The 14,963-nt window shown below is 44.6% G+C and overlaps 1 protein-coding gene across 1 annotated transcript in view; it reads left to right on the top strand.

Moving 5' to 3' along the window:
- LOC309554430 (poly(U)-specific endoribonuclease-A-like) overlaps window positions 1–14,963 on the top strand; it is a 42,554-nt gene that overhangs the window by 6,888 nt on the left and 20,703 nt on the right. Inside the window, exons 2-3 of the mRNA XM_082256151.1 lie at window positions 6,190–6,289; window positions 6,384–6,495. Coding sequence (XP_082112277.1) covers window positions 6,190–6,289; window positions 6,384–6,495 — 212 coding nt within the window. The remainder of the gene's footprint in view (window positions 1–6,189; window positions 6,290–6,383; window positions 6,496–14,963) is intronic.

Genomic DNA, 14,963 nt, shown 5'->3' with positions numbered 1-14,963 from the left:
TTTGGGGCTTAGTTCTTTTTCTTGCTGTGTGATTTTCTTATTGGTGTGTCTATATTTTGCTTTCTAAATCTCCTAATGTACTTTGTTTTGTTATCCCAAAGTGTATTTTATGTTCCTTTCTCTTCCTTTGTTGTAATTTCTCTGTGTTCAACAAAGCCTAACCTGTGGTCCCATGTCCATCGTCCTTTGATCTCTGTTCTGTTCTTTCCTTCATCTTTCTGCTCATCTACTCCTTCGCCCTTCCTCTTCTGCACTCCTTCCAGCTTTGTTTTTTATCTTTTTTCTTTTTTTGTCTCCCTTAGGCTCCATTCACACTTGTGCTACTTGCAGTGCAACTTTAGACACGCAAAGTCGCATGACAAGTCGCAGTCCATGTATGTCAATGAAAGCCGTTCAAATCTATGTGACTTCAAGTAGGTTCCTGCAGTACTTTGATGCTACTTTCATGCGACTTATGTGCCATTAACTCCAGTGTAAACTCATGAAAGCCGCATCCTAATGTTATCAGTGTGACATTTATGACACAGTCAAAGTCAACCTCCAAAAGCATCACTCGCACCCATCCAAAGTTGCATGAAAGTCCCAATTTAAAATCGCAATGGAAATTACATGACTTTGGAGTCACACAAGTGAATGGAGCCTTACTGTGCATTTTCTTCTTCTCCCTTCCCTTCTTCCTTTTTTTAATAGCATTTTTTTTCTTCTGCTATTATTTCCTCTCCTTTTCTTTCCAGCCCTTTATCCAGTTTTGCTTCCTTTTACCTCATTCTCCTCCTCTGTTGTTCCCTTTTTTTCTATGCTATTCCTTGCCATCTATTCTTTAGTTTTGGTTGTCTTCCTTTGCTTCCCATTTCATATTCTTTCTTGCTCCTGTGCTCTTATTTCCTCCTCTGATCTCTGTTCCTCTATGCTGTACAGTCCTCTTCTCTGCTTTCAGGTCCCCTTCTCTGCCCTCTGATGTTCTCTCTGTTCCCCCTTGCTGCCAGCCCTCCTCTGCCCTCTGGTCCCCTTCACTGCCCTCTGATGTTTTTCTCTCTGTTCCCCCTTCCTGCCAGCCCTTCTCTGCCTTCTGGTCCCCTTCTCTGCCCTTGGGTCCCCTTCACTGCCCTCTTATGTTCTCTCTGTTCCCCCTTGCTGCCAGCCCTCCTCTGCCCTCTGGTCCCCTTCACTGCCCTCTGATGTTCTTCTCTCTGTTCCCCCTTGCTGCCAGCCCTCCTCTGCCCTCTGGTCCCCTTCACTGCCCTCTGATGTTCTTCTCTCTGTTCCCCCTTGCTGCCAGCCCTCCTCTGCCCTCTGGTCCACTTCTCTGCCCTCGGGTCCCCTTCACTGTCCTCTGATGTTCTTCTCTCTGTTCCCCCTTGCTGCCAGCCCTCCTCTGCCCTCTGGTCCTATTCTCTGCTCTCTGCTTCTCTTCTCCTTCTCTGCTCTCTTCTCTGTTCCTCCTTGCTGCAAGCCCTCCTCTCCTTCCTAGTGCCTATCTCTGCCCTCCTGTCCTCTTCTGCTCCCTATTCCTCCTCCTGTTCTTTGTTTCCCTTTTGTCTTTCCTCTGCTATCTGATCCTCCTCAGCATCACAGTTCTCTGCTTTGGTTTCTGGTCCTCTTGTCTGCTTTCCTTTCCATCTCTGGTACCCATTTCTGTTCTCTGTTCTCCCTTTTCCTCTGCTTCCTCATCTATCATTCTTTCCATCCATTTTTCTCAACTCTCCCCCCCCCTCCCCTCCTTTTTATTTAATTTTTTTTAAACCTGAAAACCGCTTTATTAAGAAAATGCACACAGAACAAATATCAAAGGAGAAAGCAAGAAATAAGCAATGCATATTAAGCCACCATAACTCAAAACATTAAGGACTGTGTTCTATCATTAGGCATGGGTATGGTCACGAGAAGCATACCAATTAGTGACATAAAGAAGGCATGATGGGCACATTAAAAGTGTACTAAATAAATGCACAACAGTCAAAATCAGTCTCTATATGCAGTAAAGCATGCTGGTTATACTCACTGTGGAACCTAAGGGGTTAATCCTCCGCATTGTGTAAAATAGCTGTTTGATACACTCTTCTCTGATCCTCCCCTTATTTTACTATCCCCAATCTGTGTGCTGATAGAACTGAGCCTTGGAGGCACTCTGCACATTTTTTCAGGGATGTTGTATGTGATTAGCACAGGGCCAATCAGCACTGTCCAGGCAGAGGGTCAGGGGTCCTGCAGCCTCATAGGACAGTCAGAGGAGAATGAAAACTCCATCTACATGCTTTAAGCAGTATTCGCCAGAAACTGATAGAAGTCATAAGACTGCTATATACTGCTGATGAGAAATGGTATTTAGCAGTTTATATTTACTAAAATAATTGCATTTCCATGTTCTGTGTGCTGTGGGAGACCAGATATAGTGAATGCAGGCTCCTGGGTAACACTTTAAGCTGATAGCAACCAACAATGTAGTCAAATTGAACAGAAAACTTACAATCAAGTACATGTACCAGCATGTGGTGTATTTAGGTTTTGTGCTGCCCTAGGCCTGACTAAACTTGTGCACCCCCTAATTGAAATATGACCCACCCCTTCCTGTAAAGGCCACACTCCTTCCTGTTTATGACCTGCCCTTTCATCTGTAAACAGGACCACAACCAGTCTATCAGTGCCCATCAGTGCTGCCTTACCAGTGCCCATCAGTACAGCCTCATTACTGCCCATCAGTGCAGCATATCAGTACAGCCCCATCAGTGGCCATCAGTACAGCCCCATCAGTGGCCATCAGTACAGCCCCTCAGTGGCCTCCAGTGCAGCCTATCAGTACAGCTTATCAGTGCCGCCTCATCAGTGGCCATCAGAGCAGCCTATTGTTGCCCATCGGTGCAACATATCAGTGCCCATCGGGGCACCATATCAGTGCAGCCCCATCAGTGAAGCTTATCAGTGCCGCCTCGTGCCCATCAGTGTAGCCTCATCAGTGCTGCCTTATCAATGCAGCCTCATTAGTGCCCATCAGTGCAGTTTATCAGTACCCACCATTGGCAACTCATTAGTGGCCATCAGAGCAGCATATTAGTGCCCATCAGTGCAGCATATTAGCAACCATCAGTGCCCATCAGTGCAGCATATAAGTGCAGCTCCATCAGTTCTTTTAAGATATTTGGACTTGTGTTTGCTGCCACTGATTGTAATCATAGGATTAGGTCACTTATTTGTATAATAAATAGGAAGTCCAGAGTCATTATACAAATAAGTGAAATAATCAGTGGCAGCAAACACAAGTCCAAATTTTTTGCTGCCCCCCCCCCCCCCCCTACAAAGTGCTGCCCTAGGCCTGGGCCTTGTTGGCCTAGGCCAAGATACAGCACTGCATAGGACTGCCATCTATCCCACATCTTTTGTAAATTTGTGTGGGTGTCCCCTGTGTTCATAGATACAGTAGATTAGATAGATTTTTTTTATATGGGAGTGTGGCATTGACTTTCCTCTTCAAAGCCTGGATTAAGGGGGCATGGCTTGCTTCCAATTCCTTGCCATTGTTTTTCTGGCCACGAAGAGCGTTCCATGCAAGAATATAGCAAGGAATTTGTCAATGTCTAGGTCTGTATGTAAGCCACGTAGGCATTGTTTTAGGATCTAGGGCAATCAGTGAGCCAATTTCATTGTGTGGGAAGCAGATCCCCCCCTCTTCATTTTTCATAGGGTCATAACCACTATAAATTAATTTTTTTGCCACTTGTGTCCCATTAGGGTGAATTCACTTCCTATCCCATAGCCAAAACAGGAAGTAAGAGGACATCCTGCAATTTAAGGGAATCCCTTGGGGGTCCTCCAGGTCACCAGAACAAATTTGTCCACATTGGAAGATTTCCCCTCTATTACTTTTCTGGGGACAACCCAAAATTTGGAATTTTCTTTACTGTCACTTTCATTGATAATGGTAAACAGAACAAATAGAGAGCGTGAATAGCTCTCCACTCTTATCGAAAACCAAAAAAAAAAAAAAGTTTGGCCTTTTAGTTATACTTTAACTGTTTGACTGGAGACCCTCTTTGCATGACAAGCCTTGGTGGTATGAGGGTCATAGGGTTCCTGCATGTCAGATTTTGATTGTAGGCTACAAAATGAATCTGTTTAAGTCAATTATGCCCCACAGTATCTGTGATGGTACTTTTACACAAAGGAAATAGACTTTTGAACTGAACTGTATATTAAAGCAGGAATCCAGCTTATACAGCAGCTTTACTGTACACATCTTGCCAACTAAGCACGATTTGCCTCTTGTAATATAGAAGCTGCACAAAGACCCTCTGGGTGAGCGTGTGGCCTCCTGCCACTCAGTCGTCCCTCTATGAGAATACAGAGGCTGGTGCTGAAACCTGGCCATTGTTCGATGCCATCTAGAAAATTAGGATCTTTGCAGCCTTAAAGTGTAAGTCCACCCTAGCCCTAAAATCCCTGCATCTACAGACCTCCACCAACCAACCTATCTAGCCCCGTAAAGAAGAAGAAATCTGGATACATACCTTTTTTTTTTTTTTTTTTTTTTTTAATCCGATCCAGTCTCCAGCGGCTGCAGAGGACACAGCCGGGGGCTATGGGGCTTCCATTTTCAGTTGTGTTCTCTGCATCCACCTCCACAGCGAAGCCGCGGCTGACAGATTAGTGTGGGATCGGGTCGGATTGGCTTCAAAAAAGGTAAACCGATTTCTTCTTTACAGGGCTAGATAGGTTAGTGTTAGATCATGGATGTCTATAGATGTAGAGATTTTGGTGATAGGGTGGACTTTTAAGAATTTAGAGAGAGGGGGAGCCAACTGCACAATAGCAGGATAAAAGGTAGAAATGTAAAACAGATGCTGGACCAGCGCTATTAAACCCACAGTGTTAGGGGAAAATTATAAAAACGAATGTAAACAATAGATATAAAAGCAGATATAGAGAATCAAAAAATATTGATAAAAAACACAATAATGGTAAATGTTTCAGGTGTATATAGATACAAAGTCCATGGAGTAGAGTCTATGTAGAGATGGATGGCTGGGTGGCCGCCAGGTCTATCAGAGTTAGGAGGGGACTCTGTGCATGGTAGATTAATAAAAGAGAGAGAACAGAGCAGCCCCACCTGAGTGTAGTATTAAAACAATCCTTTATTGGCATAAAAGGTAATGCACTCACATGAGTGATAGGAAAGCAGGGTTTACTGCATCCGATCCACTGCAGGGGAGGCAGGAGAGGTGTAGACAGCCCTGGGTCCTGGCTGTGTCAGTGGCTTCTGACCGGATGTGATGAGGGAGAAGCTGTGACCCCGACAGGACTCCAGGAAGTGCCAGAAGCCACTGACACAGTCAGGACCCAGGGCTGTCTACACCTCTCCTGCCTCCCCTGCAGTGGATCGGATGACTTGCAGTAAACCCTGCTTTCCTATCACTCATGTGAGTGCATTACCTTTTATGCCAATAAAGGATTGTTTTAATACTACACTCAGGTGGCGCTGCTCTGTTCTCTCTCTCTTTTATTTTGGATAAAAGGTAGAGTCCGCTTTTGATTTTGAGTCCATTTAACTGCTGCCACAAGTATTCGAGGCCCACAGTGTTAGTAGTGAGTTTACTGGTGTGTACCATAATGAGCCTCAACTATTAACCAGGGACCAGGTGTAAGTTTTTCAGCTTGACACTTCTAGGCCATCGCCCTTGAGCTTGTCCCACAGTAGGCAATAGGCATATAACCAAACTGACTACTAAGTTGGCTTACAGGAGCATAGTATATAAAGCTGTAAGCCAGGCAGGCAGAGTTGTAAACAGGTCATCAAAGACACTATCAGTCCATATGTCCCAGGTTTGTCCTGCTGTAGTTTAGGGGTATGAACAATGGAGTACTTCATGAACTTCCAAGAGCATAGTTGGCAAAAATGTAGTCTGGGTGGGCAGAATTGTAAAAAAGGTCAAGGCGGGTAGCAATACACAACAGAATCCACAGACTAGGGTCTGAATAAGAATGGCAGTCGTAATCGCAGAACTGGATGCCAGGACACTCCCACTGTTGCACTGAGTAGGATTTCCATTTGCTCCTTGGTGAAATCAGAAGCTCAATTGTGCAGTTTGTGTTTAGTACAGCAGAAGGAGTTGCGTTGGCGTTTTTGGTCAAAGTTACATCCGCCTGGTTTACTTGTCATCATCCAACTCCTGTGACTTTCTCTTTTTTTCTTTCTAGAGGTAGTTTAAATCATGAGCTTTCTAAATTTTTCAACCAACTCTGGGATGCCGATGAGAATCGCATGAATCCTGGGAAAGATTATCGCATCTCAGTGCAGGTATGTTGATGGCAGAATGTAGAATAAAGGTAACACACCTACACCACATTTGTTGTATAAAATATTGTTGATATCCATATTGTTACTGCTACAGGGGAAAGCTGGATATGTACCAGCTGGGAGCAAACAGGCCAGAGACAGCGCCCACCACCCGCTCTTCCAGTATGTGGATGAAGAAAAGCTGAAAAGCAGGAAAACATTTGCCAGTAAGTCTCTCTGTTCTTGTAGGCTTTCAGACCTATTCAAGTGGCATAAGGTAAATATGTGAATGGTTACTATGTTAAAATTTCTTGGACTGTCTGATTGGTCATTGGTTTGTCAATAAGGCAGGTTCAGTTCAGTGCTGTTCAATGTTCTACATCGGTGGTCTGCCCAGGGTCCAGATACTGCCCTTTCCTTGCTTTTATCCGACCCTTGGGGCACTATTTCATCCACTAATACCAACAATGGGGCATAATTCCCCCTCCTCTGACCCCAATGAAGGGGCACAATTCCTCCCAATGACACCAATAATGGGGCAAAGTCCCATCTAATGACACCAATGATAGGGCACAATTCTTGCTACTGATGCCAAAGACGGGGCATTGGTTTTTTCCACTGACATCGGGACCTTTTCTACTGCCAATGGCTATAGTCTGGCCCCCAAAAGTCTTAAGGACAGTAAATTGGCCCTTTGTTTAGAATGTTTAAAGACCCCCTGTTCTACATGTTCCATTCAAACCAACATTTGGTTGGATATCATCTTTAAATTAATATTTAATTCTTTGTGCAAGAGCTGTTTTACATTCTTAAAGTTGGACTCCAGGCAGATACAAAACCAAAATGCAGATCTGTTATCATTAATACATCCTTAAATGTATATTTCTAAATGCATGCAGTGTAGGTTCTGGATTTAACCTGGTATCAGCTGTTCTGCAATGCCCATGTGCTAACAAGGGATATGCTGTTAGGATGAGAGAGTAGCGTGACAGAAAGATGAGCTCATCACTGTGCTGCTTCTCATTTCACTGTCCAGTCATGGCTGGGGGAGGGACAAGACCTGTAAAGGTTGCTGAACTGCAGGAGAGAAAAAACAGGTCTCTTTCTCTGCCATGTTAATCTTAAGAATGGATGAACAGAAATACAAATAATTTGGCAGCTGACACAACCCCTCTGTATGTATTTAATCTGTGTACTTAGCAGTTTGCCTTGAGTTCAGCTTTAATCCTTCTGTGGGATCCTTACATATTTGTTAAAGTGATACTAAACGCATGTTTAATTTACATTGTCTCTTCTATTTCTGTACATGGACAATGGCACTGTAATTATTTTAATTAAAAAAACATCCAAGTACCCTTTTTCTAATCGATATACAGCTGTCACATGACCCAGATCTTTCCCAGCCTGTCTGTAGGGAAACATACGCAGAGGGGGCTTCTAGTCCTCTGCTGCTGGTCACATGCCTTTGGTCACCAAAAAAAACAAAAACAAAAGCAGCATTTGGAATAATAATAAATAATAAAAAAACTGCTTTAAATTATCATAAAAAATATATATATATTTGAAATGAAATCTTATTTTTGGCAATAACATGGTGTGAGTGGATTTCTGCCAGTCACAGGCTGTCACACCACTTCAGTCTGTGTCTTGGAATAACAAGGAGGTAAAGCCTCAATCAATCTACATGTAATATCCCGCCCCCATGGTGCTTAGCTAGTTAGTGGGCATGAAGGAGGAGGGAGGGAGTGGACTGTCATTTACAACTGTGTATAAGCCCACATGTATGACTCTATAGTCACATGGGCTGCTCAGATGTGATAGGGAAGAAATGCTCAGCATAGAAACTCACTGAAAACTGGGCATGTACAGAGCTGCCAACACTGCTCTGCAAAATCACTAGCTGAATTGGAGAAAAGGACCAAAGCAACTAGATCACCAGGTTTTTTTTTTTTTTTTTTTGCAAAATACAGAAAAGGCATCTCATAGTGAATGAGTGAATATGAGCAGCTTGTATTACAGCATTTATTGCTAGTTTGTTATGATGTGGGGTTAGTGATACTTTAAGCTTTGTAGTTGCCTACTAGGTAGAGTAACTGATGGAGGTCTGTGATCTGCTTGTACCTGGTAACTTCTGTTTATGATTTTTTTTTCTTCATATGCCTTTTTTTCCATTTGCCATCATTTTAACAGGTTCACTTTACAGGGAGTGCAGAATTATTAGGCAAATTAGTATTTTGACCACATCATCTTGCATGTTGCATGTGGTCTTACTCCAAGCTGTATAGGCTCGAAAGCCTACTACCAATTAAGCATATTAGGTGACGTACATCTCTGTAATGAGAAGGGGTGTGGTCTAATGACATCAACACCCTATATCAGGTATGCATAATTATTAGGCAACTTCCTTTCCTTGGGCAAAATGGGTCAAAAGAAGGACTTGACAGGCTCAGAAAAGTCAAAAATAGTGAGATATCTTGCAGAGGGATGCAGCACTCTTAAAATTGCAAAGCTTCTGAAGCGTGATCATCGAACAATCAAGCATTTCATTCAAAATAGTCAACAGGGTCGCAAGAAGCGTGTGGAAAAACCAAGGCGCAAAAAAGTCAAGCGTGCAGCTGCCAAGATGCCACTTGCCACCAGTTTGGCCATATTTCAGAGCTGCAACATCACTGGAGTGCCCAAAAGCACAAGGTGTGCAATACTCAGAGACATGGCCAAGGTAAGAAAGGCTGAAAGACGACCACCACTGAACAAGACACACAAGCTGAAACGTCAAGACTGGGCCAAGAAATATCTCAAGACTGATTTTTCAATGGTTTTATGGACTGATGAAATGAGAGTGAGTCTTGATGGGCCAGATGGATGGGCCCGTGGTTGGATTGGTAAAGGGCAGAGAGCTCCAGTCCGACTCAGACGCCAGCAAGGTGGAGGTGGAGTACTGGTTTGGGCTGGTATCATCAAAGATGAGCTTGTGGGGCCTTTTCGGGTTGAGGATGGAGTCAAGCTCAACTCCCAGTCCTACTGCCAGTTTCTGGAAGACACCTTCTTCAAGCAGTGGTACAGGAAGAAGTCTGCATCCTTCAAGAAAAACATGATTTTCATGCAGGACAATGCTCCATCACATGCGTCCAAGTACTCCACAGCGTGGCTGGCAAGAAAGGGTATAAAAAAAGAAAAGCTAATGACATGGCCTCCTTGTTCACCTGATCTGAACCCCATTGAGAACCTGTGGTCCATCATCAAATGTGAGATTTACAAGGAGGGAAAACAGTACACCTCTCTGAACAGTGTTTGGGAGGCTGTGGTTGCTGCTGCACGCAATGTTGATGGTGAACAGATCAAAACACTGACAGAATCCATGGATGGCAGGCTTTTGAGTGCCCTTGCAAAGAAAGGTGGCTATATTGGTCACTGATTTGTTTTTGTTTTGTTTTTGAATATCAGAAATGTATATTTGTGAATGTTGAGATGTTATATTGGTTTCACTGGTAAAAATAAATAATTGAAATGGGTATACTGTATATTTGATTTTTGTTAAGTTGCCTAATAATTATGCACAGTAATAGTCACCTGCACACACAGATATCCCCCTAAAATAGCTAAAACTAAAAACAAACTAAAAACTACTTCCAAAAATAGTCAGCTTTGATATTAATGAGTTTTTTGGGTTCATTGAGAACATGGTTGTTGTTCAATAATAAAATTAATCCTCAAAAAACTGAATTTTTGTAAAATCTTACCTGTAAAATTCCTTTCTCTGAGTCCTCCGACAGTCGCCGCCATCTTCATATTCGTCACAATGGGGTATTAGACTTTGCTCCGTAGGAGTAGCTAGGCAATAGAATATGTTAATATTAAAGCTTTTAACATATCCCACCCCCAGGGGGTGGTCCCCTCAGTCAATACCCTCCTACTTCCTGCATCCATACCTCAGTTTCAGTGGAATAGCAGTAGAGTATACAACCAAACCCCAAAGAGGGGCGGGGGCGGCGACTGTCGGAGGACTCAGAGAAAGGAATTTTACAGGTAAGATTTTACAAAAATTCAGTTTTCTCTTACGTCCTCCAACAGTCGCCGCCATCTTCATATTCGTCACAATGGGGACGTCCCAAAGCAGTGCAAACATGAGGGGTGGGAAACGCAGCGGCGCCTAAGGCAACGCAGTCTCCACATCAAAGAAAGGAACCTTACCAAAGGAAGGAAACCAGCTGGGCAACATGAGAAAAAACTTGCTCAACAGGAGCAATAACCCAGGAAAAAAACAAATAATCATAGGGACAAAAAGAAAACATATCCCAAACAGCCAAGGAGCCCAAAACAAGGGGCTCTAAGGAACCGCCGCACTAAGAACCTTGCGGCCAAAGGAAGCATCTGCCGATGCCTGAACATCCACTCTGTAGAATTTTATGAAGGTGTGCACGGTCGACCAAGTCGCCGCCTTACACACCTGGGCCACAGAAGCCCCATGACGACAGGCCCAAGACGTACTCAGAGATCTGGTAGAGTACGCCTTCACAGGCACAGGGGTAACTTTCCCTTTCAAAGCATAGGCCTGTTCAATGGTCTGTCTGATCCATTTGGCGATGGTAGAAGCCGACGCCGCCATGCCCTTCCGAGGACCCTCCGGAAGGACAAACAAGGAATCCGACTTGCGAAAGGATTCAGTCGATTTCAGGTAAACCCTAATCGCCCGAACAACATCCACGGAGTGCAACTCCACCTCCTTCGGATGTTTAGGCTTCGCGCAGAGCGAAGGCAAGACAATGTCCTCATTGAGGTGAAATTCCGAAACCCTCTTCGGAAGAAAATAAGGGTTAGGTCGCAAGACCACCTTGTCCAAGTGAATGATCAGATACGGAGACTTGCAGGACAAAGCTGCCAGCTCCGACACTCTGCGAGCCGAAGTGATCGCCACCAAAAAGGCGACCTTCTTGGACAACATAGACAACGAGATCTTCCTGATCTGTTCAAAAGGAGCATGTTGTAACACGGACAGAACAAGGTTCAAGTCCCAAGGGGGCAGAGGTTCCCTCCTCGGAGGGACCAGATGTCGCACCCCTTGAACAAAAGTGCTAACCAAGGAGTTAGATGCCACAGGACGTTGAAAAAGAACGGCCAGTGCAGACACCTGACCCTTGATCGTAGCCAGCGCCAAACGCTGGTCAACACCCGTTTGAAGGAAGGACAACACCCTAGACACCGAGTATGTGTGAGGTGAAAACCCCCTGGACTCGCACCAGGCAAAATAGGCCTTCCAAGTACGGTAATAGACCTTCCCCGAGGAAGACTTCCTCGCGTTGATCAAAGTGTGAATGACCTCAGGGGAGAGACCCCTGTTCATCAGGACCTCGGTTTCAACAGCCAGGCCATTAAAGCCAGCGACTGTAAAGCAGGATGGAATATCGGCCCTTGAGACAGGAGATCTTCTTCTCGTGGCGTCGACCGCCAGATTCACGAGATCTGCGTACCAGGACCGGCGAGGCGAATCACCGCGTTTGGTTCCGAGTTCAACCTGCGAAGGAACCTGGACAGCAATTGAATCGGTGGGAACGCATACATCAGTCGGTACTGATGCCACGGAGCTACCAATGCGTCTGCCCGAGGATCGCGCGTCCTTGCCACGAACCGTTTCACCTTGTTGTTCAGACGAGACGCGAACAGGTCCACCTCCGGAAGACCCCACTTCGCGCACAACATCTGGAAGACATCCGGGTGGAGGGACCATTGTAACGCTCCTGCGTTTTCTGAAACAAGATGGATTTGCAGCTGCAGAAAAACTCCACTCAGTAGTCATGTAGAGATACGTTGAAATACCAATTCCAACTCCCAAGACTCATCACTGTGGTCTGTCTGATTCAGCATACAAATATACACACTCAATAAGATGTTCCTGGAGTGATAGATGTATATAGCAGTATAGTGGTGATGAGTTGAAGAGACAGGTATGAACAGTGACAAATAGGTGAACAGCACTTGAGAGAAATGTTCATGAGAGTACAGATGGTAACAGGTAGGATGCAGATAGGTTAGCAATCCTGTATGGTAGTAGGTGGTAGGACAGCAGATGACATACAGGAGAGACTAACCCAGTGCAAGGATAGATGTTAGTAGGCTCAAGAGCTAGCAATCTAAAACAACAGTGCAGATGATAGTTACAGTCCTTAATATGCAGAGCTAGATAGTGTAAGCTTAGTAGGAAGGTTATGGAGGATTCCCCTGCGGGGTACTTATCACTAATAGCAAGCAGTAGTAGAGAGGTTCGGTATGAACGAGTGATCCGGTAGCGGGATACAGGGATCAGCAGCGAGGTTCCGACAGCGAGGTATGCTTGTAAGCATATGAGCTTCAAGGCAGGTTGAACGAACATGTGAGTGAGAACGCCGGCGGTTGAAATAGCCGCTCTGCGGCGCTCAGTGATGACAGCATCGGTCTTAAAGGTGTATGCGCACCTACCAGAAGAGAATGGTGGGATGCATACACTGAAGTGGAAAGTGGAATAAGGGTACCAGAGGTACCAGAACATTACAGTACCCCCCCCCCCTTAAGGCCGGCTCCGGAAGGCCTCTAGAACTGGTTTTTCCGGGTATTTCGCGTGAAAATTGCGAATCAGCCTAGGGGCATGTATATCAGAGGTATCCAGCCAGGTGTCGTCTTGGGGCCCATAGTTCTTCCATCGTACTAGATATTGGAGTCTTCTTCTGTGGATACGAGAATCCAGAATCTCCTTTATCTCATATTCTTCTCCGCCTTCAACTTGTACAGGAGGTGGAGGTGGGATGGTAGGCCTTATTCCTTGGTCTGGAACGTGGGGCTTCAGTAGCGACACATGGAAGATGGGATGTATCTTGTGGTCTGTTGGTAAGGTGAGCTGTACTGCAGCTTTTCCAATAAGTTTCCTGATTGGGAAGGGTCCCAAGAATAGAGGCCCAAGCTTTTTGCTAGGGATCTTTAATCTTAAGTTTTTTGTTGATAGCCAAACGAGGTCCCCAATAGCATACTGAGGAGAAGGTCTTCTACGAAGGTCATAGTACTTTTTTTGTTGACTATGAGCGTGTGAGATGGTAGTATTAAGTAAACCCAGAGAGTCTTTTATTTGGGTAAGATAGTCTGAGGCTACTGGGTTACTTGATGGAAGGATGCGTGGTGGAAGAATAGTGGGATGAAACCCATAGTTCAAATAGAACGGACTCTGTTTGGTCGTACTGTGGGTTGTGTTGTAGGCAAATTCTGCCAGAGGGAGGAGATCCACCCAATCATCCTGTAGGTATGATGTATGGCAACTTAAATATTGCTCGATGCACTGGTTGACTCTTTCAGTCTGTCCGTTGGTCTGAGGATGGTAGGGAGAAGTGAGCTTTCGCTCAATTCGTAGTATGTGGCATAGTTCTTGCCAAAACTTGGAGATGAATTGTGATCCACGGTCAGACAAAAGAGTTTTTGGAATACCATGTAACTTAAAGACATGTTTCATCAGTAGTTCCGCTGTTTGTTTGGACGAAGGTAGTCTGCGAATAGCAACGAAATGTGCCATCTTTGTCAGATGGTCCACTGACACTAAAATGGTATTAAATCCTTTGGAAGGTGGTAGTTCTACTATAAAGTCCAAGGACACAACTTCCCATGGAGTCTGGGGTATTGGTAGACTGCATAGTAGACCGGATGGTTTTGTAGTGTCAATTTTGGACCTGGCACAGACGTTGCATGAAGAGACACATTTTTGTATAGATGTCTTCATATCAGGCCACCAAAACTGCCTGGTAAGCAAATTAAGGGTCTTTGTCATACCCATATGTCCTGCCATAGGCACATCATGTGACAATTCCAAGATCTTGGTGCGCATAGTAGGGGGTATGTAGAGTTTGTCGTTGTAGTAGAGGAAGCCTTCTGCATCAGCAGTTAGTTGTGGTGGAGGTGAATCCAAACCTATACTGTGCAGAATCTCTTCCTTCAAGGAACGGACAACCCCAATAATACGCTTGTAGGGTATTATAGGAACGGAAGGGATTTCGGAGCAATTATCTTCAGTTAATCGTGATAGCACATCCGCTTTTTTATTCTTGTCTGCAGGTGTGTAGGTCACTAGGAAGTTAAATCTTAGGAAGAATAGTGACCATCGTACCTGCCGGTGGGAGAGGGTTTTGTTAGTCTGAAGATATTGAAGATTTTTATGGTCTGTATATATGAGTATTGGTAATCGGGTGCCTTCAAGTAGATGTCGCCAATTCTCCAGAGCCAGTTTTATAGCAAGCAGTTCCTTTTCACCCACTGGGTAATTCACCTCTGGGCTGCTTAGAGATTTAGAGAAGAAGGCGACTGGATGGAGTGGTGAAGTATTCGTCGGTCGTTGGGAGAGTACTGCTCCTACTGCCATATTTGACGCATCTACTTCCAGAATGTATTGGAGGGATGCGTCTGGATGGCGTAGTATGGGAGCAGAGGTAAAGCTTGTTTTTAACAAGCGAAAAGCTTCATTTGCTTCATCTGACCATTTAAATGGTTTCTTAATACTTGTGAGTTGTGTGAGAGGTCTCACAATAGCAGAGAAGTTCTTGATGAACTTCCTATAGAAGTTTGAAAATCCAAGGAATCGCTGTAGTGCTTTGCGGGTGGTTGGTATAGGCCAATCCTGAATACAGGATATCTTACTTATATCCATCTTGATTCCTGTTTTGGATATGATGTATCCTAGGAATAA

This window comes from Pelophylax lessonae (assembly GCF_965119305.1).
Source record: "Pelophylax lessonae genome assembly, chromosome: 4".
Lineage (NCBI taxonomy): Eukaryota > Metazoa > Chordata > Amphibia > Anura > Ranidae > Pelophylax > Pelophylax lessonae.
This window is presented reverse-complemented; position numbering and strand designations above follow the sequence as displayed.